The 25,027-nt window shown below is 34.0% G+C and overlaps 1 protein-coding gene across 1 annotated transcript in view; it reads left to right on the plus strand.

The window, feature by feature from the left end:
* The window catches only part of SCN7A (sodium voltage-gated channel alpha subunit 7), an 87,981-nt gene that overhangs the window by 20,948 nt on the left and 42,006 nt on the right, over window positions 1-25,027 (plus strand). The window contains exons 3-10 of the mRNA XM_059167122.1: window positions 2,326-2,438; window positions 2,791-2,880; window positions 4,364-4,492; window positions 5,911-6,005; window positions 12,975-13,181; window positions 16,645-16,714; window positions 18,107-18,248; window positions 23,151-23,357. Of these exons, the coding sequence (XP_059023105.1) occupies window positions 2,326-2,438; window positions 2,791-2,880; window positions 4,364-4,492; window positions 5,911-6,005; window positions 12,975-13,181; window positions 16,645-16,714; window positions 18,107-18,248; window positions 23,151-23,357 (1,053 nt within the window). The remainder of the gene's footprint in view (window positions 1-2,325; window positions 2,439-2,790; window positions 2,881-4,363; window positions 4,493-5,910; window positions 6,006-12,974; window positions 13,182-16,644; window positions 16,715-18,106; window positions 18,249-23,150; window positions 23,358-25,027) is intronic.

Consider the following 25,027-nt stretch of genomic DNA (forward strand, 5'->3'; position numbering starts at 1 on the left):
TGAAGATTAGCTCTGTTGTGGACAAATGTAATTTGATATTCGTAATATTACCAAATGGGCAAAATGGAATTGAACCAAAGTCTCTGGACGGAAGACAAAGTGATGATTTTGCATAAACACAACTCTTTCAAATATTTTGCATGATGGAAAAGTATTGGCATTGTAAATGTATTTATTAACAAAGACTCCAGTATCTCTTGTAGCTTCCATGGGCATTATGTAACATTAGCTGTAAAACACTTGTAAAATCTTCAGAATATTTTAGTGAAAATGTATGTTGTCATCTCAATTATCTCTGCTTTCACTTTTGCTGTGTTTAAGTCCTAATAGTTGACTTAGCATAATAACCTCAGAAGTAACTCTAATCTAGCAGAGTTCTGCGTTCTTTGTAGTGTTTACAGATATGGTAGGCAAATCTAAGTTTGTTATTGAAGACAAAACCAAGGATTCTGAAAAATGAAACATGCCAAAAATTGTAAGGTTAGTTTGTATAAGAAGTATTAATATTAATGATGATACAAAGTATTAAAAATGTGAATTATATTCAGTTTCTTCTGTTAAGGGTGGTATACCAACAAATAGTCCTAAAATTAAATAATTTCAGCACTTAAACATTAACTGGAAAATTGTTATGTCTGGAATCACTTATTTCTTCACAAAAACATAGGCTAGTTGATTGCACATATATTACCTCTTTTTTTTTTAAGATTTATTATTTTATTTCAGAGAGTGAGGGAGAGTGAAAGAGCGTGGGGGAGGGGAGGAGCAGAGAGAGTCTTAAGCAGACTCCATGCTGAGTGCAGAGCCTGACCCTGGGCTCAATCTCCCAACCCTGAGATCAGGACCTGAACCAAAATCAAGAGTCAGATGCTTAACCAACTGCACCACACTGGTGCCCCACATATATATTACCTCTTGTAAGAATATTGATATTCTTCAGGGAAATAACAGAAAGCACATTTTAAATAATCAGATTTTGGGGAACACTTTTATTTTATTTTTGCATTTGAAATGGAAAGAGGGAAAATAACTAAAATACATGCCAAAATGTCCACAGACTGTATATTGGAAAAGTGTTTTAGTGAGAATCATAACACAGTTGGTTTCCATTTAGAAGATGTTTTCAAAAATTATCAATGGATATATAATTGTTTTCACTAATATATTTATATATATAGACAAAAATATAAATGTCAGTATACAGTCACCATAGATACCTCTAATATATAATTATATTTCACGTACAATATAATACTTAAGTATATAATAGATTATACTTATACATATATCATTTAGTATACTGTATTGTATCATATTACATTGTATACTATATATTATACAGTGTTATATTATAATGGGCATAATATCATGTATAATATATTTTTACTCACACCATCATAAATGAATTCTCCAAATGGATATGTATATATGGTAAAAGTATATATATGATGTATACACACATACATACATAGGTAGATACATTTTAATTTCTTTTTTCTTTTTAAGATTTTATTTATTTACTTGAGAGAGATAGAGGGATCACAAATAGGCAGAGAGGCAGGCACAGAGACGGGGGGGGGAAGTCCCAATGCAGGGCTCAATCCCAGTACACTGAGATCATGACCTGAGCTAAAGGCAGAGGCTTAACCCACTGAGCCACCCAGGTGCCCTGACACTTTTTAATTTCTATATTATATTATAGATACACACATATACATATGTACACATGTACATGTATAATTCATTTTTAGGATATTTCTGATCTTTTATTAGTTTTGGATTTAATGCTTCTGTATCCCAATATATTAGTTTTACATGATGTAACTTTCTCTTTTAGGGATGTTTATGTCAATGATAACATATAAATGTGGTTTTATACCTTAGATAATTACTAGTGATTAGTAAAATATCTTAGTGAATGGGGTCATTTTTACTGTTGTAATCACACACATTTTTGCTTTGAAATAAAAGTAACTTTTTATATTCACTAAATTTGGGTCTCTTTAAATGCATCTTCATGAACCATTAGGATATAGATTTCTTCCTATTACATTTGTTCTGCAGGAAGACTTGAAGATTGGAATGTGGCAAATGGCTTTGTTAGGCAGAACATTGGGGGAAAAAAAAGTTATGTAATCCTAAATATCAATGAAAATGTTTAAAAGAAGAAATCTTTATACTTGATTTAGTCTGTAAAACAATATCAAAATATAAGAAAAGTGTAACAGCTAAAATTCAGTTGAAATGATCATTGGCATAATTTGCATAATGGATGAGTTTATAGTTCCTAGTTGTAATTTTACTTGATTTTTTTTCATTTTATAGACTTTCATGGTATTAAATAAAAGTAGGACAATCTTCAGATTCAGTGCCACGTGGTGTACACTTTCTCCTTTCAATTCAGCTAGAAGAACAACTATTAAGATTTTGGTGCATCCATATCCTTTTCTGTTGTCTTTAAACTGTAGCAGTATCAAATGTGACTATTCTATTAAAATATTGCTGCAGTGTTTTTCTCTTTTGAATCTTATCTCATTTTAGGTCATATTGGAATCTGGATTACAACTGCACCAAGTGTTCCATATTTGAAAATACATTTATAATTTATTTTCTAGTACATTCAGCAGTAATAAATATTAACAAATCTTAATCCTCCTTGTTTTTCAATATGAATAGTATTCTTTTTGATATTTAAAGAGCTATTTTATCTCATGTATATACATATAAACATGTTAAAGAAACATATATTTCCAATATTATTTTATCCATTATTCCTTGACTGTAACTTACCTTTTTCCGACTATTCATTTTAATTAGTGTCCTGATTGACTGCATATTTATGTCCATGACTGAGATGCCAAAATGGGGCCCAGCAATACAGTAAGTCATATAATTTTATTATACATTATTTCATGTATGATTTTATATTATATTTAACATGTTGCATTATAATACTTTACATACTACATATTTAACATTTTATAACTTATTATTTATATTTAATATGTAATATTCCTTGTAATAAAAACTCATTCTTCATAATATATTTCTACATATAACACAGTTTATGGGTTTTCCAAGTAAAAATAAATCACATATGTATCAGTTAATAAATTTTAATGTTTTTCTGCCCTTTCATTTATTCTTAGTTGGACTTTAAATGCTGCTATTTCCCGGGGCGCCTGGGTGGCTCAGTGGTTTAAAGCCTCTGCCTTTGGCTCAGGTCATGATCCCAGAGTCCCAGGGATTGAGCCCTGCATGGGACTGTCTGCTCAGCAGGGAGCCTGCTTCCCCCCCCCCCCCCACCTCGCCTGCCTCTCTGCCTATTTGTGATCTCTTTCTCTCTGTCAAATAAGTAAATAAAATCTTAAAAAAAAATCTGCTATTTCCCAACATATTAAGTCAACTAATATAAAAGTTTGATTATTTAGCTAAATGTTTGTGTCTATATGAGGTTTTAGTATAAAGTTAATTAGTAATGATTAATATATTATTTGGATTTGCTTTAAACTCAAGTAACATTTATTCTTTTCCATTCTAAGAAAGTTATTTCTATTGCTTTCCTTCTGTTCTATTTCTTCTCTCTTTCTAGAGGGATGTGAATAGTTTGGATATTAGACCAAAATAGTGGAAAGGCCCATTAAAATTTCTAGAGAAGAAGCCTTTCTTTTTTTCTTTATTTTATTTTATTTATGTATTTGAGAGAGAGGTGAGCATGAGCAGTGGTTAGGGGCAGAGGAAAGGGGAGTAGATTCTTCCACTGAGCAGCCAGAGGTGGGGCTCCATCCCAGGATCCTGGGAAAATGACCTGAGCCAAAGGCAGACGCTTAACCAGTTGAGCCACCACCCAGCCTCCCCAAGAAGAAGCCTTTCTTGATGCTACCTCTTAAGCTTTAATTCATTCTTAAAACTAGTTAATTTTGGAAGGTGAATATAAAACTGATTCATTACAAAAATTCTTACATATACACATAATAAAATTAGTTCTTTCATACTTTTATAATTCAGTAAATTATTGTGTGACTTCAAATGCAGAATAAATTTGATATTTTATATTTTCATTATTTACCAAAATATATGTAAAGACAATGACTCTAGCTAGGGCTTGTTGAAAAAAAAAATTGATAGTTAAATTTTATGGTTAATGCTGAAAGACATAGCCCACCCTAAAAGCCCTACCTTGTGGTTCAAGGAGCATAGTTTCTTTTCTTTGTTTGTTTGTTTGTTTGTTTGTTTTTTCTAATTGGTTGGTAGATTGGTTGGTTGACTGGTTGGTTGCCAAATAATAACCATAGACATATTATTTCAGAGTTGGCAATGCATTATTCTCACTTTTAACGTTTATATGAAAAACTGTCTGCAGGAATATTTTGCTTGGAATTTACACATTTGAAATACTTGTAAAACTCATTGCAAGAGGCATCTGGGCAGAACCTTTTTATTTCTTTGGTGATCCATGGAACTGGCTCGATTTCAGTGTAACTTTGTTTGAGTGAGTATTTCTTCAAATTGCAAACATCTTAATACCTTGTTAAGTAAGCTTTTCATAAAGAAACATCAGCATTTACAAAGTTTTCTCCTTGTAAAAATTCTGCAAACAAAGAATATTTCATAATCATAGCCATAATGACTCTCAGGCAGCTCCAACTGAACTAGCCCTCAGAATGTGCAATAAAAATGAAAGGAATTGGATATTATCTGTTTTCTATCTGAGGCAAAACAACAGAGGTTAAATTTTAGAATTTTAAGTGATGATTTTCAGTGCTAAGAAAGTCTCTTGGACACTTACAAGAAGATCTGAATATGTTTGATTTTATCTCCAACCTACATTTTGTTTAGCTACATTATTTAAGACCAGTAAACACTAGATAACAGAATATCTTACACACACATTCATACACATCCAGACACACGTTTTCAAGAATGTTTCATTAAATTCTAATGATTTACGTGAGTATTTTTTCAATGTTTCTATTTGGTGTACTCTGTTCTATGGCTAAGGAAATGATCACTAGCTCCAAACTCCTGTTAAATAGAATTTAAAATGATATTCCATTTTTAGGTTTGGGGTTGATTTTTAAAACAACAAATAATCTTCATAAAGCACATAATCAGTGTCTGCCCTGTGGTAAGCAATAAAAAATAGTAGCTAATATCATTGAAATTATTATCACTACTACTGATTACTACCATTATCATGCTGTTGCCTTTGCTGGTAGCTAATACTTAGCTAACACAGTTATTACATAACCCCATGTGTCAGGTGCTAAGCCATGCTCTTTACATCTATGAGTTGTTTAATCACCACAAAAAGCCTCAGCATTAGGAATCATTATCCCCACTTTAATTTGAAGAAACTGAGGCAAGAAGGAATCAGTAATTTTTCCATGTCACACAGCTAGTAACTTGGGAGCATGGATTTGTAGATAAGCATTCTGGCTACAGTCTGTGCCCTTAACCACTCTACTCCCTGCCTTCTGCTATCTTCACCATCGTCAACCCCATCATGATCATCTTCATCATGATCATCAGAAGAAACTTAAGTACTTAATCTCATTGCTTAAAAAACTATGGATTTTTCCAATTTTTAACTACCTCTTCACTGATTAGATAACAAAATATTTATGAACATAATATAGGGTATTTGGTATAGAATGATGACTAATCACAGTGTCAAGCTTTTATAAACAGTCATAATTTGTTTGTGGGTTAATATTTACCTAGCTACCTTACACTGTAGCAATCTTTGTCTTCTAATCAATAAAGCAACTATTTGTGAAATGGAACAATGAGAGCAAGGGAAACGTTTGGATATGTGGTTTTAAAAATAAGTTTTAAATAGTATAAAAAGTTAGTGATAAGCAGTCTAGACTTAGTATGACTTCAAATAATTCTAATTTAATCCCACAGGCACATAACAAGATATTTACTTCTCGGCTCAAATACTATAATATTTAGTATTTCAAGAAATTTGAGAATTTTGAAAATTATTCCCCTAAACCAAGGTAAGAAATGGTATTTAGTTCTTGTCTTCATTTTTATTTATGTTCTACCCTGTATTCTTTTGAACTCGCCTGTTAACTGCTTGGAGAAATACTAAATTGAACAGTGTTTCATCTTTGAAGTCAGTGAATTATCTGATCTGTAAGTTTATGTCAGTCACTCCAGGAAAGCAAAAAAAAAAAAAAAAAAAATCACATTTGACTGTTATTTATTCGAGATGGATTCAATTCTTAATGATAAAATAAAGAAATTAACCAAAGTATCTTATTTTCTATTTTTTCTTATTTATCCTTGCCTCTTAAATATAAACTTACAAAATTGTCCTTAGACTTCTGAGAGAGATAGCAATCTAGACAGGTAGCTAATATGCCTTTTATTCCTCACTGTATCTAAAAACCAGTTGAAATGAACAAAGTAATATAAAATAAGATAAATTCCATTTTGCTCTGAGTCCTTGGATAGGTTGCATTCACATGCCACAGAGTTAAAGGAGGTTCTGCTAAATAAGGTAGAGCTGTGAACACATTGATGGAAGATGCTAATTTACAGCTCCCGTTCCTGAAGATATCCTAGAGAAGCCCATCAACAGCTTTTAATTTGTGTTAAGAATGAATGAAAACAATCCAGTATGAAACAACTCCATTAGTGTTTTAGCTGCTAAGTCAGCAGTATGAAATAGGTGGGCCAATAAACCCAGAGACAAGTGTGATAATACCAAAAATGAGATCTACAGATGATTTTTGTCCATTGGAATACCACGAAGACGGCCAGATATATGCATGCTGTACACTTGGAGTCTAGATTGGGCAAAACAGTAAAAAAATTAGGGAGTGTGGTGATGGATGATACATAGCCCCGTGGATATATTAAAACACTGAACTGTACACATTAAATGTGTGAATTGTATGATTTATGAATTATAGCTCGATAAAGCTGTTTAACAAAAATGGATTGGCAGCTTCAATGAAGCTTAAGTGAAGAAACCCAGTGAAGAAGGTGGCAGTGATAGGAATTCCCACAGTTCTACCTCCCTTACTACTCTCCACAAATTACTAGAACATAAAATTGCATCAACTGTGTCTTCATCTTAGGCTCAGAGGTAAAGATTATAGAAGAAATCAGGTGAATCTAAATTAATACAAGAACAACATATCTTAGCAGACTTAGAAACACACAGGCTGATAGAAATTTCTCTTTTTCCAAGGGAGAAAATAATCAACAGAAATACCAGCAATATAGAGCATATGAAAGTATTTTGCAATACCAAAAGAGAAACATGCTACTTAAGAAAATAAAAGTAATCCTCTTTTTTCTTTAAAAAAATATGTCCTAAGGAATAGGAGCAAGCATAAGAAGTTATCCTTTTTGTAGTCCCTTCAAGATTTTATTTATTTATTTACTTACTTACTTATTTATTTATGAGAAGGCACAAGTTGGGGGAGAATCAAAGTGGGAAAGAATCTCATGCAGACTGCACTGATCTCCACATGGGGCTTCATCCCACGACACTGAGATCATAACCGTGAGATCTTGACCTGAGCAGAAGCCAAGAGTCCATGCTTAACTGATTGAGCTACCCAGGTGCTCCTTTTGTGAAGAAAACCTGGACTCAAGCAAAAGATGAAAATGATATAATAAAATAGACAAAAGTACTTATTAGGCAAAAAAAAGTGCTAATACCCAGGACAACTGTGTGATGTGGTCAGTTAAGCATCTGACTCTTGGTTTTAGCTCAGGATGATCTAAGGATCTGAGGATCATGAGCTCCGTGCTCTGCGGGGAGTCTATTTGAGCTTCTCCCTCTCCCTCTGCCCCTCCCCCTGCTGCTCTCTCTCTTTCTCTTTCTAAAACAAAAATAAATAAATAAATCTTTTAAAAATGTATATTAACTTTGGTGAGTATTTTATGGTAATAGATGCATTAAAATATGGTACTATCTCTTTAGTATTTTGGCATAGTAAAATAAAACCAGTTGTGTAAGGAGAAACTAGAGAAATTCTATATTAATTCAATAGAACAAAAATGGATGGGTTATCGAAAAAGAGAAAACTAAGTTCCACCTTATGGATAGTTGGTGACCCCAAAAAAGAGACCAGAATAAATGTAAAAGATAAATCATTCGGGCGCCTGGGTGGCTCAGTGGGTTAAGCCGCTGCCTTCGGCTCAGGTCATGATCTCAGGGTCCTGGGATCGAGTCCCACATCGGGCTCTCTGCTCAGCGGGGAGCCTGCTTCCTCCTCTCTCTCTCTCTCTGCCTGCTTGTGATCTCTCTCTCTGTCGAATAAATAAATAAAATCTTTAAAAAAAAAAAAAAAAAAAGATAAATCATTCAAAAATACACTAGAACATTTTTTTAAAAACTTTAACTTGAAATTTTTGTCACAAATGGAGAAGGTTCATTTTATAGTAGACAAAAAAACTAAAAGGTACACTTAGATATATTATAACATTTTTTTAATTGAAGCCTTAAAAAATAAGTATATTATAAAAATCCTATGAAAAGGCAATGAAAAATTACCTATGAAAAGGTTATTTTTAGACCTTTTGATAATACTGAAAATGAATAGGCAGTGAAATTTGAGCTTGGGCAAGGTATAGGCAGGAAGATTATGACACTAGTGTTCTATACCTGTCTGTCATCCAGATGTGAAGCTGATAGGAAGATATTCACAGCCAAGCAAGAGTTCTGAAGTTTTATGTATGTATCTTTCCTGAACAACTGGTATGAAAAAAAATACTCAACAATGGGAAGATTTAATATCAGAACTAATCATAGTGAACTCTGAAATCATTTCAACACAGAATGAATTCCAAATTACTGATAGTATGCAAAACAGAATGCAAATATTACAACCCAAATTAATAACAGACATTCCTAAACTAGAAACATGTTTTGTGTTTCAGAAAACTTTGAAATAGATAACAAAATTGTTTTAGAAAACTAGTGATTTTTAACATTAAAATCTAAATTAATTTGGATGAATTCTCACATCTACCCACCAGCATTCTTTTTTTTTTTTTAGATTTTTTAATTTATTTATTAAGATTTTATTTATTTATTTGACAGACAGTGATTACAAGTAGGCAGAGAGGCAGGCAGAGAGAGAGAGGAGGAAGCAGGCTCCCTGCTGAGCAGAGAGCCCAATGTGGGGCTTGATCCCAGGACCCTGAGATCATGACCAGAGCCAAAGGCAGAGGCTTTAACCCACTGAGCCACCCCGCATTCTTGCATGATAACTACCAGCTGTAGTTGAGGAACAGCTACTCCTTTAAATCAGGCATATTCATCCAGGTCTCCTCTGCTCCCCTTTTGCATAAATTTGTGTTTCCTGACAAGCCATTGTAAGGATTTGAATGTTAACCTTTCCTGTAAATCATGAAAAATAATATGTAATGGAAAATACACAAATTGAGCCCTTTACTTGGTCAGAAGTACTAAATTATATTAACAAAAACTGAGAAGGGGGAATAGAGAGATGTGAGAAAGTAAATGTGGTTATTTCTTTATCTTACATTGTGAAACTATAGTACATAAAGTTTTATTTTTGCTATAGAGGGTACAAGTTTGTTCCAATAAGAACTTAAGTTTGATACAGTTTCTCAAAATATGTTTTACCTTAAATACTAGAGAAAAAAGGAGAAAAAGTAAAGTTTATTTTTAAAAGATAAGACACATAGGGAAATATATAAATCAAAAAACAAAATGGTAAAGTCATATCCAAAAATAAAGGCAGTTTATGAAAATAAATACAATTGGATTAAATTTTTCTGTCAAGATGTATAACTTTAATATTAAATCTTAAGTAAATCAAACTCCACAAAAGATATACCTAAACTAAAGCAAAATGAAAGCTTAAAAATAAAAAGAATGGGAGCTTGGTTATGTGTGTATGTGTGTCTATATATATGTGTGTGTACATATATCACATTTTCACATGCATATATTTTTATTTAAGAATTGTTCTAAAATAATTCCAACAGGGGTAGCTGGGTGGCTCAGTCTTTTAAGCATCCAACTCTTAATTTCAGCCCAGGTCATGATCTCATGAACGTGAGATGGAGCCCCACATGCATCTGGCTCCAAGCTCAGTGGGGAGTCTGCTTGAGATTCTCTCCCTGTCCCCTGCTCCTCCCCAGCAGTTTACACACACACTCTCTCTGCTTCTCTCACATAAATAAATAAATCTTTAAAAATAATAATTCTAGCAAAACATTGTGAAAAAACTTTTCAATAGACAAAAATTTACAGAGAACTAAAACTAATATAACACTGTGTGTTAAGTATACTTCAATTAAAAAAAATATAGAAGAACTCATGGCAGTTGCCAAATGACAAGTACATATAAAATATACATGTTTTGAAGTTCATTATAATAATCATAGAAACTACAAAGTAAAGTGATCCCATTTTTCTTCTAATAAATTGGCAACAAAGTTTTTTAAATATCCCAGTTTTTTTTTTTAAGATTTTATTTATTTATTTGGCAGAGAGAAATCACAAGTAGATGGAGAGGCAGGCAGAGAGAGAGAGAGGGAAGCAGGCTCCCTGCTGAGCAGAGAGCCCAATGCGGGACTCGATCCCAGGACCCCGAGATCATGACCTGAGCCGAAGGCAGCGGCTTAACCCACTGAGCCACCCAGGCGCCCTAAATATCCCAGTTTTAATGAAGGCTTGACTATGTATTTATATCTTTAGTTTATATATTGGTTCAACATCTCTTAAAAACAAATTGAACATAAATGTATCAATACATATAATATGATACAGAAATTCTATTTTTAATGTAATATTTTTAAAAAAGACTTGGATATAACAAAATAAAATAAATAGTATAACTCCGAGTGGCAAAATAAGCTATAAACAAGTATTTTCATATGATAGCAATTAAAATTATATATTTATCTAGATATCACATTTCTTTAACCACAGGAATAGCTTTATTTCAACCTTATTTTAATGTACTCAAAAAAGCCAATCTTCTGAGGAGGTCACTGAAAAATAGATTCTCAGGGCATCTAGGTGGCTCAGTCAGTCAAGCATCTGCCTCTTGATTCACCTCAGGTCTTGATCTCAGGATTGTAAGTTTGGACCCAACACACTTAAAAACTTAAAAAAAAAAAAAAAAAGATTTTCAGTTCTCACAATAATATATGAAGCGGGTATTATTAGCCACATTTTAAAGATACTAAAACAGAAGCATAGTAATATTGACAGAATCACAGCATTAGTACATTCTTATCCACTGTTAAGCTGAACAGTTATTAGGATCCTAAATATAAACAGACCAACAAATAAGAAGAGCAAGGGAAGAAAGAGAAGGAAGGAAGAAAGGTTAATACTAGTTTTACTGATGAAGTTACATTATTTACATTATTTTTGTTGTTTGTTTCTTTTTTTTTATGTTTCCAGAATTGAGCTTTTAAAAAACATTGAATTGCCATGGACACCCAATGTTACATTAATTTTAGGTGATTCTACCTGTCTGTCTGTTTTGCCATGCTCACAAGTGTAACTAACACTATCAACATGCAGTGCTCTTACAATACCACTGACTATCCCCCATGCTGTACCTTTCATCCCATGACTTATTCTTTCCAGTACTGGAAGTCTGTACCTTTCACTGTCCTTCACTCATTCTGTCCATGACTCTGCTCTGGCAACCACCAATTTGTTCTTTATTTATGATGCTGTTTATGATCTTTTTGTTCATTGGTTTACTTTTTACATCCTACATATAAATGAAATCATATGGCATTTGTCTTTGCCTGTCTGACTTACTTCACTTAGCACAATATACTCTAGATCCATCCATGTTGTCGCAAATGGCAAAACTTTGTTCTTTTTTATGTATGAATTATATCCTATTACATATGTAAATGACATTTCTTTATTCATTCATCTGTGAGTGGACACTTAGGGTGCTTCCGTATATTGGCTGTTGTAAAAAATGCTGCAATTAACATAGGAGTGCATATATCTTTTTGGATAAATCTCTTCTTTGGATAAATACCCAAGAGTGTAATTACTGCATTTTATGGTAATTCTATTTTTAATTTTTTGAGGAACCTCCATCCTGTGTTCTACAGTAGCTGCACCAATTTACATTTTCACCAGCAGTGCATGAGGATTTCTTGAGCAAGTTTTATTTAATAAATAGAAAAATTAGTTCCTGAAGTAAAAAGACAGCTTTAAGGCTGAATTCTCAATTAGTAAATGTTCTAATGTAAATACAGTCTGCAGATACCACAGTTGTGTGTTATTCTCATTCGTAATTCAAATTTGTACATGTTTTGTTTAATCAGCTCCAAAAATTGAATTCTTAAAAAGTTAGTGAAAGAATAGTATAAAATACTGCTATTTCTTTCTTTTTTTTTTTTAAAGATTTTATTTATTTATTTGACAGACAGAGATCACAAGTAGGTAGAGAGGCAGGCAGAGAGAGAGAGGAGGAAGCAGACTCCCTGCTGAGCAGAGAGCCCGATGCAGGGCTCGATCCCAGGATCCTGGGATCATGACCTGAGCCGAAGGCAGAGGCCTTAACCCACTGAGCCACCCAGGCGCCCCTAAAATACTGCTATTTCAAACTATTTCTTGTTTCAACAACATTTGCAACCTATTTTGATTTATAACTCTATACTTATGCTTATATACGGTGGTGGTTGGTATGAAAAGCAGTAACCAAAAGTCTTGTTCTTTATAGCAAAGAAAAACAAATAATTAATTTTAAAATTTGTGCCTGGATTATTTTAACAAGTGTAATAAGCCAGCAATAATATAGAAACCTTAAAGTTCATATTTTTATTTATTTTTTATTCATTTTACTTATTAGATGTAGATAATGGATGATTTAGATTAGGAAACACAAGCTGTTGATTTCAGCCGAGTATGCATTTACCATGGAGGAATTGTGCTAACAGCTGCTTTACTAAGATATTTTACTTTATCAAAAACAAACTTTTTTTCTTTTTAGGTCTGAAGTCTTTCACAGGGATCCTCATCCACCGCTTGAAGAAACTTACTGGGGTCATTTCCCTAACTCTGTTTTTTCTGACTGTATTTTCTTTAATTGGGATGGGGCTCTTCATGGGCAACCTGAAGCATAAGTGTTTGCGATGGCCCCAAGAAAACGAAACTTCAACCCTGCACAACAGAACTGAAAATCCATATTATATGCGAGGTAAGAATCACTTGCCATCTATGTCAAAAAAGTTAAAATTTTTCTCTGCAACGGAGCAGACTTCACAGCAGTGTTGAACACTCAACTTCGGAACGAACTTGCAAATGCTCTAACTATGCTCAAGTTCACATGCTTTTTGAAAGTTCACATGTTGCCACTTAGCTTTTACCAAAGACCTGCATGAGTACTTGTTTTCAGTAACCAAAGGAAATCTGAAGATGATTTTTGCTTTTACGAAAAACACTAAAAGTAAAAATAGCATTTAGGGTTTGCTTTGCAGCAAGCCATTATAAAGGTAGCCTGCATCCCCACAGGGAGAACAGCACCACCAGAGAGCCTTCCACTGGAACCCCGCGCAGCCTCCCAGCATCAAGCTAACATAGCTTTGAATTGAGACAAACCTGTGCTTTGTCTCAATTTATTTTGTGTGTCTATTAGCAAGATGTGTCCTAATGTATCAGAAAAGCTGAAGAGAGGTTATATTTGGGGCCTTGGAATGCCCACAAATTTTTCCCTATAAACTAATGGTAGGAGCGCCTGGGTGGCTCAGTGGGTTAAGCCACTGCCTTTGGCTCAGGTTATGATCTCAGGGTCCTGGGATCGAGTCCCGCATCGGGCTCTCTGCTCAGCAGGGAGCCTGCTTCCCCCTCTCTCTCTGCCTGCCTCACCATCTACTTTTGATTTCTCTCTGTCAAATAAATAAATAAAATCTTAAAAAAAAAAAACTAATGGTAATTACTTCTTTGCCTTATGCCTTTCCCTTCACAAAAGGTTTCATTAGGAATGTGCTACTTTGGATGGCGGAGGAAACCTGTGCTGATTTGGATCAGTTTCATTTATCAGAATTGCAATTCAAAGTTCCAATCTTCAGATAGTTCAGTGAGGAAGACCCAAGTTTGAAATTGTTAAGTTTTGCAAATTTTATCCCTTAAAAAATAAATATAACCAGTCTTTTTTTTTAATTTTATTTTTTAATATATTTTTTTATTTTTTATAAACATATATTTTTATCCCCAGGGGTTCAGGTCTGTGAATTTTTTTTACAGATAGATCACAAGTAGGCAGAGAGGCAGGCAGAGAGAGAGGAGGAGGCAGGCTCCCTGCTGAACAGAGAGCCCGATGTGAGGCTTGATCCCAGGACACTGGGATCATGACCCGAGCCGAAGGCAAGGCTTTAACCACTGAGCCACCCAGGCGCCCCTAACCAGAGTCTTATTTGCAGTTTTATCAAAATAAAATCCTCATAATACTACCTTTCTTCAATAAAGTTGTTTATTTAAAATATAAATTTAAGTCTACTCATTAGAAATTTTAAAATGACCCTGTAAATAAAAAATAGACTACATTATAGAAATTCTCACTATTGTTGGATTTCAGTTACTGCTGCTCATTTTAAATGTTTTGAGTTATCTTTTGGTAAATAATAAACATACTTCAGGAAAATACTAACAATGCCAGAATAAATATTGCTTTGCTCCTATATATATAAGTAACACATATGTCTGATCACATATCTTCACCATAACCCTGCAGAAAAGTGAATGAGCCTGCTTACAAACAGAAAAAATGGAAGTTCAGAGAAATTCAGTGAATGTTCCAGTGGAACAACAACAACTCAGTGATAAAACTAGGATTCTAACCATCCCAATCTGGCTTTCAAATCCATTCCTTCTCCACCAGGTTATACTCTCTTACTGCATTTTTCACTCATATTAAAATTATCAGGTCTTTCTGAAAGGGTTTAGAAAAATATAAAAGCATATTTTTAAACTAATAAAAGTAAATTGTTGTTAAGTCTTATGTAATCCCCTACATTAATTTTATTTGTATTTGGATATATAAGTTCCAAAACAAATCTTAATGAATTTTACTCCTTATTTTTACCCCATAATATCATTATGCTGCAAGTAATACAAAATTATTGGTATATGAGTATGTGAAATATTTCGTTATTATGTGTGTCTATCTCATGGTCTTCATTCTAGTGGTGAGGGCAACAGAAAAATGGATGTTAAATCTTAGATTCCAATTGAAATACTCTTGACATACTCTTTGGTTTCTTTAGTTACAACAAAAAATATACAAATTATATAAAAAATAAACAATTTTTACTACTTCACAATAATGAAATACTTCAATATAGTGAATACCAATAGTTATTGCTGGAAAAAAAATCCAGGTTCTTTTCATCTTAAAGAGTAAGTTATATTATAAAGAAATCACTTTTTTTAAGTTTACAGCTTTAAAATTTGTCCAATTCTAGTCATTCCATTTCGTCTAAAAACATGTTAGGACTTGCTGAAAATATTATATTTATAAAATTTTATTTAACCTAATTGCCATGTCAAAGTCCTTTTATTTTAGAACAATATTTGGGACAGTCCTCAACTACTAATGTTGAATTTCATTTGGATTTTGACTGCTATTTAAAAGGCTTGACCAGTGGTTCCTAACTATGATTTAAAACTTCTTCTAGGGGCACCTGAGTGGCTCAGTGGGTTAAAGCCTCTGCCTTCCACTCAGGTCATGATCCCAGAGTCCTGGGATTGAGCCTCACATCGGGCTCTCTGCTCCAAGGGGAGCCTGCTTCTCCCTCTCTCTCTGCCTGCCTCTCTGCCTATTTGTGATCTCTGTCTGTCAAATAAATAAATAAAATCTTAAAAAAAAAACTTCTAACATTATTTTAGGTAAAGTTAAAGTGACATCATTTGGCATTATAGTAATTCAGTTTTGTGTGTGTACATATGTATATATATATAATTTTATATATACACACATACATTCAGGACTGATCTCATGTGTTGGAGCTGTGATTTGAATTCAGAACCTAAAATCAATACTTCTAAGCATGTATGTTCCCAACCCTGGTAGTTCATATCTGTAAATACACCATTTACATATTGAATGACAGCAGATAAGGATACCTGAATAAATTCTATGGGCTATGATTCAGATTAGTTGGGATTATGGTTAGATTAAATGACACCAAGGTGAGTAACTGGCACTGGATGCTCAATATAGAAAAATAAGCTTCAACATGGGAAGAGAATGGTATTTAAATGCAGAGACAGAAATATGGTCTCATGTTAAGGAAGATCATTAGGAATAAAGCCTGGAAGAAAAGGTCTCAGCTTTCACTTTGGTCTTGGGAATTTTTCTTCAGGGTTCTGGTCATAACTGACTGGTTAATATTTGCTTCCCAGAACTCTAGTTTTGAAAGTGATTCTCCTCTTTTTATGCTGGGTTTTGTTTCTTTTGGGGCAGTGTAGTAGGTAGATTGCCAGACATCTTTTGGTCTGTGCATCACATGTTAGGACAATCTTGTAGATAAGAAAGGGTGGGCTATATATTCCTACCTTTTCAGTATAGAGAGAGATGTTCATATTCTATGCAGATCTAAATGGATATCAGATATGCTCTTCACTCAAAATTAGATAACAGAATGTAATTTCCTATTTTGCAGAAACAGAAAACTTTTATTATTTGGAAGGAGAAAGATATGCTCTCCTTTGTGGCAACAGAACAGATGCTGGGTAAGAGGTGTTAATGTTCTTGTATTAGTCAGTTTCATAGATCCATAGTATTTATTCAATGATTAATGCTTTGGCTGATGTTTATCATTTGATTACATTATCTCATTTTGTCATTAAAACCATGCTGAGAAATATACAACACGGAATACTATTACCCTGATTTTACAGGAAAAAGCAGTAAACAGACTACTTAAATGATTTATTCAAGGTCATGAAGTGAATAAATGGCAAGGCTGGGACTTAAATAAGGATCTGATTTTTTGTTTTCTGTGTACCCCAGAGCTAGTGGGAATTATCAAGAGAGATGATATAATCTTTTCTTGGTCCAAAAGCCTTTGAAGAGAAGAAATAGGAAATATATGCTGTTATTTCATTTATTTTATGTCTTGTATATATTTTATGACAAAATTTACATTAATAAAAAGTTTATTGCTCTTATAAATAGTATTTATAAATAACTATTCAATGATATGATAATACAAGTTTTACTGTCATAAATGAAGAGAAAGGAAAGTAGAAATATAGTGCTTCTCGGCAGTACTAGCACTTTCCTGTAATTCCTTATGTCACTTCCATCAGCTGGAAATGATATGGTGCCCATATCATTTCTTAGGCTCTAGGGCTCAGATTAACAAAAGTCATATGGGGATAAAGGAGCATGAATTATGTAGTTTATATATTCACGTGATTTAGACATTTTGTCACTTGCTCAACGCTGCCCAGCACAAATACATTTTAAACCTCTCTTTGCATCACATTTGTTAACTATTAAAAGTCCAAAACAAGTCACATGGCCAAAGCCAGAATAACACTGGAGGAAACTACACAGGGTATGGATGGAGGGAAGCATGATTTATGTGGCCACAACTATAATAACGAATCATAATATTCAAGCCCCCAGAAAATAAAGTATGAAGACTCCATCAAAGGAAGTAAGATAAATCTTTAATCTGATCTTTCTACCATTGTGCAAATGCTGATTATAATTTATCAATGTGGAAGTGTTTTTGCACCCTTAAATAATGGGACCCAAGGGCTTAAGGTGAGACATTTGAAAATTAAACCCTCAATGACTGAAGCTTTGTTTTATGACGGTTATTCCCATTATGTATGCTTTCACCTTGATGCTGATAGCAAAGAAAACTTCAACAAGGCTTGGCAAAAAACCATTGGTGATACCCCTTTTCCTTTTAGATTAATTAACACTGTTCACTTGTATTAACTTAAAATCTACCTCATTTGCAGCTTTTTCACTGGGCTTTGTTTAGACTGTTCCCTGTGGAAGAAAGAACTCTTTATTATTCATAGGTGGATATTCTGTATTTATGATTTGGCCTGTAATCTAAAAGTCACTTAAGAGTAAGCAGTTTCTCTTCTCTTTGTCTTCTTTAGTCAATGTCCTGAAGGATATGTGTGTGTGAAAGCTGGCACAAATCCTGATTATGGCTTCACAAATTTTGACACTTTTGGCTGGGCCTTACTTGCCCTGTTTCGGTTAATGACGCAGGATTACCCTGAAGCACTTTATCATCAGGTAAGAACAGAATCTACATGGCACAAAAAATGATATCATGTCCCTACCTTCTAAAATAATGGTAAGATGTACCCCGATTTATTAAATTTCTATGGGGAGAAGAATTTGAGGACAGAAGAAAAGAGAGTCAGAATTACTGAAAGTCAAACTGTATGCTAACTCTGTGCCCAAGTCTGTGCCTTTATGTATATCATATTTAATCTTTGAAACAATCCTGCAAGACCTATCGGTATCTGCTAAGATCAGAGTGGTTGGGTAACCTCTCCAAAGTTACAACACATGTATCTTCTAGAGATCACTGCCCTGCTGTATAATATCACACATTTGATATTAACTGAGTAAAGAACATTGGTAAGTACTGCCTCTTCAGTCAAAAAATTTGAACCTGGGACGCCTCGGTGGCTCAGTTGGTTAAGCGGCTGCCTTCAGCTCAGGTCATGATCCCAGTGTCCTGAGATGGAGTCCCACATTGAGCTCCTTGCTCAGCAAAGAGCCTGCTTTTCCCTCTGCCTCTGTCCCACTATGTCTGCCTGAGTTCGCTCTCTCTCTCTCTGACAAATAAATAAATAAAATCTTTAAAAAAATTTTTAACCTATGAGATTAACATGTATTAAGAAATTTTTTTTACTTTTTAAATTTTTTTTTAAGGATTTTACTTGTTTGAGAGACAGAGATGACAAGTACGCAGAGAAGCAGGGAGAGAGAGAGGAGGAAGCAGGCTCCCTGCTGAGCAGAGAGCCTGATGCGGGGCTTGATGCCAGTACCCTGAGACCATGACCTGAGCCGAAGGCAGAGATTTTAACCCACTGAGCCACCCAGGCACCCCAAGAAATTTTTTATTTAATGTCTACAATGCGTATTTCACTTCAATTCTTCTATTGCTTCTCATTCCCCTTTAATATTTAATCCTGCTCTGATTATAACAGAAGGCTTGCTGTTCTGAGACTTGAAATCCAAATTCTGAGAGCCTCTCTTTGTAACTGATGATTTATGTGCCATATTTTCTTAGAAAGTTAAAATACACATTAGAATGGTGACTTCGTTTTTCTAAGAGAATTTTCATCACAGTGAAATATGCAACGTTAGTTTAACAACATAGTTAATATTAAAGTATATTAGATAAAATAAATTACTTTAAATTTTCAAAGTATGTATAGTTGAAGGAGAACACTCTCTTTTTTTTTAAAACATATACATACATTCCATACTTTTTATGATTGGATAGATAAATTATGAGGGGTGTGTGTGTGTGTGTAATAACCTCTATAGGCCATTAATAATGCTTGGACTTTTAGCACAAATGTTCATGTTATGTTATTAAATAAAAGTCAAGTAAAGTAAATAGTACAATTATACTTCTATAAAAGAAATACATGAAAATATTAAAATGACTTTTTATCTTTTTTTTTAAAGATTTTATTTATTTATTTGACAGAGAGAGATCACAAGTAGGCAGAGAGGCAGGCAGAGAGAGAGGAGGAAGCAGACTCCCTGCTGAGCAGAGAGCCCGATGCAGGACTCGATCCCAGGACCCTGAGATCATGACCTGAGCCGAAGGCAGTGGCTTAATCCACTGAGCCACCCAGGCGCCCCTTAAAATGACTTTTTAAATTGCAAAGTATATTTTTCTGATTTTGTAACATGAATATTTATTTATATTGTTATTTTCCAAACTTTGACAAGTATCAGTATCTCTTCCACAACACTAGGCGCTTCTTATTTCTAAAATCATCTTATCACATTATCCTACTTCTAAAAATCCTTCAGAAGTTCTGCATTCCCATAGGATGAAGTTCAAAGTCCAAATGGATGGTCTATAGTGCTCTTTAAAATCTAGTTTCTGGGGGCACCTGGGTGGCTCAGTGGGTTAAAGCCTCTGCCTTTGGCTCAGGTCATGATCCTAGGGTTCTGGGATCGAGCCCTGAATCGGGCTCTCTGCTCTGCGGGGAGCCTGCTTACCCCTCTCTCTCTGCCTGCCTCTCTCTGCCTACTTGTGATCTCTGTCAAATAAATAAATAAAATCTTAAAAAAAAAAAAAAGATCTAGTTTCTGCATACTTCTCCAGATGTATTTTCTAATAATATTCCAGTATATATTCTGCTTTATTTGAGTATAGAAGAGGCTTTCTGTTTCCTAAGTGAGTTTTCCCCATAATTTCTTGTTTCAATGTATGTTGTACCCTCAGCCTAAATTCAAGTTTCATTCTACCTTCAGTCTCATACCTCAAATTCATACCTTAAACCCAGAAGAAATCTTGAGCTTTTCCCCAAACTCTCCTTTCATAGCTAGACAAGTCCTACAACAAAATACCATGTAACTGTACAACTGCCTCTAATTGTGGTTATTTGTTTGTTTATTTTTGAGAGAGAGAGAGAGTGAGTGGATGCACACATGTACATGAGAGGACAAGGGGAGGGACAGAGAGAGAGAGAGAGAATCCTAAGCAGTCTCCATACCCAGCATGGAGGTCCACATGGGGCTTGAACCTTGAGGGCTCAAGCCTGAGATCATCACCTGAGCTGAAATCAAGAGTCAGATGCCTAATGGACTGAGCCCCCAGGCCTCCCTGATTGTGGTTACTTTAATTGCTTGTTCAGTAGTTTCTCCCACTAGTAGATATGCTACCTGAGAAGAGTTCTTTTTATCTCAATTTAATTGTTCTATCCTCAGTATCAAACACATAGAAATGCTTCATGAAATTTTAATAAGCAAAAATGTGAGTATTTATAGATCGTATCACTTTATATAATGTTTTCTGTTTTTTGGGTTACAGCCCTCAAAGTACATTAGCTAATTTTCTTGTTAGAATTGGTTTAAAGGAAATCCTTTCCCACTGCTAGTGAAATGAAACATCAGTGTGGGAGTGCCCTGGTGGAGTCCACATGGGACTTTCATCAGTATTGCACTCTTGTCATTAACTAGTGTGTAGAGATGGTTTTCTTTGATTTGGACTGGATTTGTGCTCTCAGCATTGCCCCACACTGAACTGACCATGGCTAGGGAAATTCAGCAATTATTCCCAAAGAGTGTAGTTTATGTTTTAGAGAATACAATTCTCTATTCATTGAACAAATATTTATTTGATCCAAGCACTCTTTGATACACCGAGGGTACAGAAATGAACAAAACAAAGTGTCAGTCCTAATGGACATAAGCAAAATGTTATTTCTAACAATAGTTAACCTTCACTGCATATTTGCCAGAGGCTAAATGCATCTTCACGTGCACTATTTCATTTGCTTTTCGTAACACTCCTAGGCTTTGAGTGCCATAATTATCCCAATTTCAAACTAAAGTATACTAGAACTAGAATGTATATACTTTTCCATCATAATAAAAGTGTATACTTTTATCCTCCAGTCAGTTTCATATACTGGAAAGAGCAAAATTTTTGGATTCAGGCCTTTCTCCAAAGCTGTGAGAGTTTTGACATGTCATTTTGCCTAATTTTCATCTTTCTTCTGCATATTGGAAATAGTAAATACCAGATAAAGGTACTACACAGAATTAATGATACAATAAGCAAAGTATTTATTTATTTTTAAAGATTTTATTTATTCACTTGACAGAGAGATCACAAATAGGCAGAGAGGCAGGCAGAGAGAGAGGGGGAAGCAGGCTCCCCGCTGAGCAGAGAGCCCTATGGGGGGCTCAATCCCAGGACACTGAGATCATGACCTCAGCTGAAGGCAGAGGCTTAACCCACTGAGCCACCCAGGCATCCTAAGCAAAGTATTTATTAATGTGCATGGCCTGCAGTGTATCCCATGGTGTTCATTACTAACTCTTGAATCTACTACTGTAGATGATAGCTAGTTCTGTGGGAAAATTATTTAACCAAATCCTAAATAGGTGACTCTTCTAAGAAATAAGGTTTATTAAAAATGCTTATAATGATAAATATACTATAGGTTAATAAATTATTTTTGATTGAATGTTAGAACTTATTAAACTGTAAAACATTTTTAACTTTGTTGTATCAATATAATATTTTCTGTAAATAATACTTATCTATTGATTCAAGTGGATGCATAAAAATTAAGACTAACCTCATCTGGGTTTTTTTGGATTTTGTTTATATACTTATAGTCAACGATAATAAATCAGTGGTCTGAATTACTTACATAGTGGACTGTATCAATTACTTATAATTTTTAAAATTTTAAATTCTCTCATCTATCTTAGGTAATTATTATGAAATAAAAGCTAGTCAATGCTTAGTTTTGAAATCTAAAATCTTTGGTTTTTTTCTATCCATAAATAACTTTAATAAGTGAATTATATGACCTTCTCATGTGATTTGTCTAAATGTTCTTCACCATTAGATTTAGACAAATCTAAATGTTCTTCACCAAAGCAGATATTCTGATATAGAAAAATTTTTGTTTCCCACCTCTTTGAATAGATCTAAGCTTGTCTCTTGTTATGATGTTTTCATAGAATAATGAGAAGATGAAACTAATCTCTAAACGTTCGTTCTCTGACTTTTATTAAGCTTCATATATTTAAAGATTCTACTGTAAAGGAAAGTCTTTACTTTAGACTGTCCAGCTTTCTTAATTGAGAAATGACAATTCTTCCCTTCCAATATGTTTCTTTGTTAGTGAAGACCTAAAAGCCAGATGCTCACTCTAATTTAATTCAATTACTAAATTCTTTGATTTTGTACTATGCATTTTGTACCTTATATATATATATATATATATATATATATATATATATAATTGAAGGGCTTTTCTCTTATTTCTCCAAGTAGAGCCAGTAAAACTGTCCTGTGATTACATTCCACATACAACTAAATTATTTTCATTAACAAAATGTGATTTTTTCATTTTAAAATAGGAGATTATAGGAAGACAAATAACATTTTCCTCTTTTGTCTTGTTTTCTAACTCTTCTTAGATCCTTTATGCTTCTGGGAAGGTCTACATGATATTTTTTGTTGTGATAAGCTTTTGGTTTGCTTTTTACATAGCAAGTTTGTTCTTGGGCATACTTGCTATGTCCTATGAAGAAGAAAAGCAGAAAGCTGCTGAAAAAGCTAAGAAGATTGAGCCAAAATTTCAGCAGACTTCAAAAGAACATCAAGAAGGAGACAAAGCAGTTGAGGTATGAATTTTTCTTAATGCTTCATAGAATCAAAGAATTTGAGCTATTTCCTCAAGATCTTGGAGTATATTGCTTTCTAATGGTGCTCAATACTGTGTGTTGTACATGGTAAAAATATTACCAGTGATCTTGATAAGTGGGCTCACTTTTGCTACAAAACATTGTTTCTTCAGTGCACCATGGCAAGAGTGACCAAGAGCTTTAAATATTTCTTTAAGACAGATACATTTTTGTTCCAAAACGTATATTACTACTGCTGATAAATGATGGATATATTATTTTTCAAACTTGACTTCTCTGAATGCAGGTTTAGTTTATTAATTCAAACTTGCTTCTGATAGTTCATCAGAATTAACTGGAAAATTTCAGTATTCAACTCAAAAGTGATGCTGTCTTCCATAATTTAGAAATCATGAAGTACTAAAAGCATAGATAAAAAATACAGTACTGAAATTGTGAAAAGAGCAAACAAATGTACTCACTGGCTTTCTAGCTCTTTCAGGAGGAAATGCTCTATACATCTTGATATAAAGAATTATTTTATCCATGGAATAACCAAATCCATGATAGTAAAACTTAATAAAGTTTAACTCTAATTTTCAATTATTTAATGTGGCTTTTGAGTTTATTTCAGATTTTTAGCTCTATAGCAAAAGATTCAGTCTATGAATCTAAAAGTATTGACAGAAGTAACATTAAAGAAATTGTAGAGATTATCTTTAAAAAATCAAAATTCTGCCGTAAGTGTACTAAGAGAAGAGGACCCAGGAAAGCAACCACAAGTAGCTTTCTTATATTCAATCTCAGACTTCTTTCTCCACTGGGGAGGAAGAGGTTTAGCTTAGTTTCCTAACACCCCTAGCTGGAGCTGTTGAGGTATATGGTGGGCAGGAGTCAAGTGGCCTGGGGTAGGATACATTCCTTGCCTCTTCCAGGTGTTGCTCCCTTCCCCTGCATTGTAAGGACCCTTTTGCCTGGGAGCTTGGTCTTTGGAGAGCTCTGGGCCTGAAGTGGCCATGGTCAAGTTGAATTCTCCTTGACTGGAGTGGCTTAGTTACAGGACTTCACTTGGGAGGAGGTGTCATACCCTGCCTCCTTTTCCATTCTTTTAGATTTGTTACGATTTTACACTCTCAACACCTGCTTATAAAGGTTGTCTACACTGGAAAAAAAAGAAACAACTTGATGGCAAAAGGGCAGATTCAGGGAGCAGACAAAGGATAGAAAAGAGCTTTACTAACACCCTGTCATATGAAGAGGGTAAAAAGAGATGAGGAAAAGTTAAGAGCTAAGATACACTCTGGCACTAAGTGGAATGCGTAATAAGGCTGGCTAAGAGATTTATTAATATCAAAGGTAACTTCTGGGTCAAAAGGGGGTAAAATGTTAACTTCTCTCTATATAAAACTATTAAGTCATCATCAATAAAGATGCTCTAGAAAAGTAGTTCTACTAAAAATGTGGGAACTGAAGAACAGAATGTAAGATCATACCAGATTCAAGTTATTGATAGATACTGTGTCTACATGGTTCATAACATGCATACCACTGAAACAAGAAGCGATTATAGACAGTATGAAGAAAACATGTATAAAAAGAAGCTATTGAGTGTAGCCATTATATCATCCATGAGGAAGTCACAGAAAAGATTACAAAAGATTTCTGTCTCT

Source organism: Mustela lutreola, chromosome 3 (genome assembly GCF_030435805.1).
Source record: "Mustela lutreola isolate mMusLut2 chromosome 3, mMusLut2.pri, whole genome shotgun sequence".
Lineage (NCBI taxonomy): Eukaryota > Metazoa > Chordata > Mammalia > Carnivora > Mustelidae > Mustela > Mustela lutreola.